Source organism: Trifolium pratense, linkage group LG5, assembly GCF_020283565.1.
Source record: "Trifolium pratense cultivar HEN17-A07 linkage group LG5, ARS_RC_1.1, whole genome shotgun sequence".
NCBI lineage: Eukaryota > Viridiplantae > Streptophyta > Magnoliopsida > Fabales > Fabaceae > Trifolium > Trifolium pratense.
The window spans coordinates 38,305,325-38,307,829 of NC_060063.1; the positions used below are offsets into that span (position 1 = coordinate 38,305,325).

At 29.6% G+C, this 2,505-nt stretch overlaps 1 protein-coding gene across 1 annotated transcript; it reads right to left on the bottom strand.

The window, feature by feature from the left end:
* Positions 1–693: 693 nt before the first annotated feature.
* On the bottom strand, positions 694–2,177 carry LOC123883749 (ABA-responsive protein ABR17-like). Its single transcript, XM_045932644.1, has 2 exons — positions 1,886–2,177; positions 694–1,149 (listed from the first exon to the last, which is right to left on the bottom strand). The coding sequence occupies exons 1-2, from the start codon at positions 2,064–2,066 to the stop codon at positions 857–859; spliced, it is 474 nt and encodes a 157-aa protein (XP_045788600.1). The 5' UTR covers positions 2,067–2,177; the 3' UTR covers positions 694–856.
* Between the last annotated feature and the right edge of the window lie 328 nt (positions 2,178–2,505).

Here is a 2,505-nt window from a genome sequence, read left to right on the forward strand (position 1 = left end):
CGTTTTAACCGATATGAATTTTATAAAATCCACCGTTGGATTGAAAGTTTATATCATATAGATCATTTATGTAAAATTTCAAATAAATCCAAAATCATTTGATATGTTATTGAGATACATCAAAATTAACGGTTTTTGTTTTTTTAAATGCCGTTAATCATTATGTGTCTCAATAGCATATCAAATAATTTTGGATTTGTCTAAAATTTTACACAAATGATCTATATGATGTAAACTTTCAATCCAACGGTGGATTTTATAAAATTTATATCGGTTAAAACGTTATTGAGAGGTGTAACATTTGGTGTCAAACTAGTTGGTGTCAACGGATCCTGACTATATATATATATATATATATATATATATATATATATATATATATATATATATATATATATATATATATATATATATATATATATATATATATATATATATATATATATATATATATATTATTACGAGTTTGATTATTATTAATAAATTTGTTTAGTTTTGCTTTTGTAAAAAAAAAAAAATTAAAGTTATTTAGGTTCACCTTCTGCTTGTCAAACTCATTAAGAATTAGTTATTTATTTACTTGAAACAAGTGATAAATTTAGTTCTAATTAAAAGTTATTTATAAGATGAATAAAATAAAGTATCCATAAATATATCTCAATTGATAGAGTCATCCCGATATATATGTAAAAATTAATGTTCAAACACGGAATTCTCCATTTATTCATATAAAAGGTGAACCACTAGGGTAATTACCAAAAAGAAAAAATTACAATACAACCAAGCACCCAAAGCAACACTCAATTATTATTCTCATGACACACCATATCCAAAACTAAACCAAGTATACATTTAATCAATAATTAGGATTAGCCAAAACAAAACCCTCAATAGCCTTAAGAAGACCAGTTCCTTTGCCCTTAGTTTCATCACGAACTGCATCAGATAAAGCTGCATCACCTTTAGTGTGGTATTTCACTGAAATCTTAACAATGGATCCACCATCAGAACCAGCCACAACACTTGTCTCAAATTCAACTTTCTCTAAGCTTTCGTCCAACCCTGTTCCTCCAACTAAACTGTAGTTGTATCGCAAGTTTGCCTCATCCACTGCTCCTACTTTGTGTAGAATAAAGCTGGTTTTGCCATCTGCAATAATACAACCATAATAGATTAATATGACTTATGCGTTTTTATTAAATACCGTTAATTTTGATCTATCTTAACAACAAATATCAAATTATTGTAGATTTTTATAAAATTTAACATATATGATCTATAGGATATAAACTTTCAATCAAACGGTGAATTTTATAATATTTGTATTCGTTATAATATTATCGGTGTAACATTACTCAAATGTTACACTAGTGTAATTTGATATATAGTATCTCAATTACATTAGTTCCTCTCATAGCGTTTATTATAATTTATTTAGGTCTTTCAACTTATTTTAATATGAAACTAGTTTGTTCACTACTAGAAATATTCTTATTTCCTCAGGAATTTCCGGTTTTCCTGCGACTTTTCCTGCGAATTTACCTAAGGTTTTTGGTTCCCGGCTAATACCTTCTTGGGTAATTGTTTCCTGCGACTTTTGGAATCCTAAGGTAAATATTAGTGATCAGTATATATATTAAGCTTGGAATTATTATTTTTTTTTTAATATCTTAAGCTTTGGAATTGAATCTAAAACTTTCTGCTTAAAACTCACGAAATGTGCTTTAGATCATCAACAAAGCTACTGCAACAAACTTTTGTTACACTTGAATTTAACTTTCTTCTTAACCAGTCATTTAATCAAATTTTTTTCATAGATTATCTTAGTTAGGGATAATTAATCAAATTATTTAACCAATCAATTTTTGGATATGAACTTAATTACCTTCAACAGCGGTTAGTTTCTTGATGGTTCCAGGTCCACCATTTCCTTCAACAATTTCAACACCTTGGATAACCGGAATCACCTTTGGGACGATTTCATCGGCATCTTTTGCAAGAGCTTTGTATAGTTTAGGTGGAGCAACAGTTGAAACGAAATCATCTTCAAAAGCAAAAACACCCATGATGTATATTAAGATAACTAAAAAGGATTAATATGCAAGAAGAAAATGGGAGAAGAAGTTTATATAATATGAATACAACTAAATTGGTATGTGATGCGTTTTTTGACATGATGAAGGATGCTATTTATAGGATTTTGGTAGGACCTATCTAGTTTGTAAACCTCAATTTATTGTAGCTCAAGTTTGGGTTGGATCTGGATTCCCTGCTGTTGGGAATCACACAGTTTCACGCTGTTTTGCATCTCAGCCATCTATTATCAGATCGGACGGATCAGAACAATTCATTTACAAAATTACTCAAAACGATCACAGCCACACGATTATGATCGGACGGTCCCTAGCTGTTACAGCGTCCTGCTGTAACAGCAGGAAATCCATTTCCCAAGTTTGTTCAGTGAGGTCGTTGGTGAATGCTGATGCCGAAATTAGTAATATTTTA

What these genes read in the sequence shown, in the direction of transcription:
- LOC123883749 (XM_045932644.1), bottom strand. Translation starts at nt 2,066, where the DNA reads ATGGGTGTTTTTGCTTTTGAAGATGATTTCGTTTCAACTGTTGCTCCA. An exon ending in GAAACTAACCGCTGTTGAAG is followed by an intron (nt 1,150 to 1,885) that starts GTAATTAAGTTC and finishes GTATTATTGCAG; the next exon opens with ATGGCAAAACCAGCTTTATT.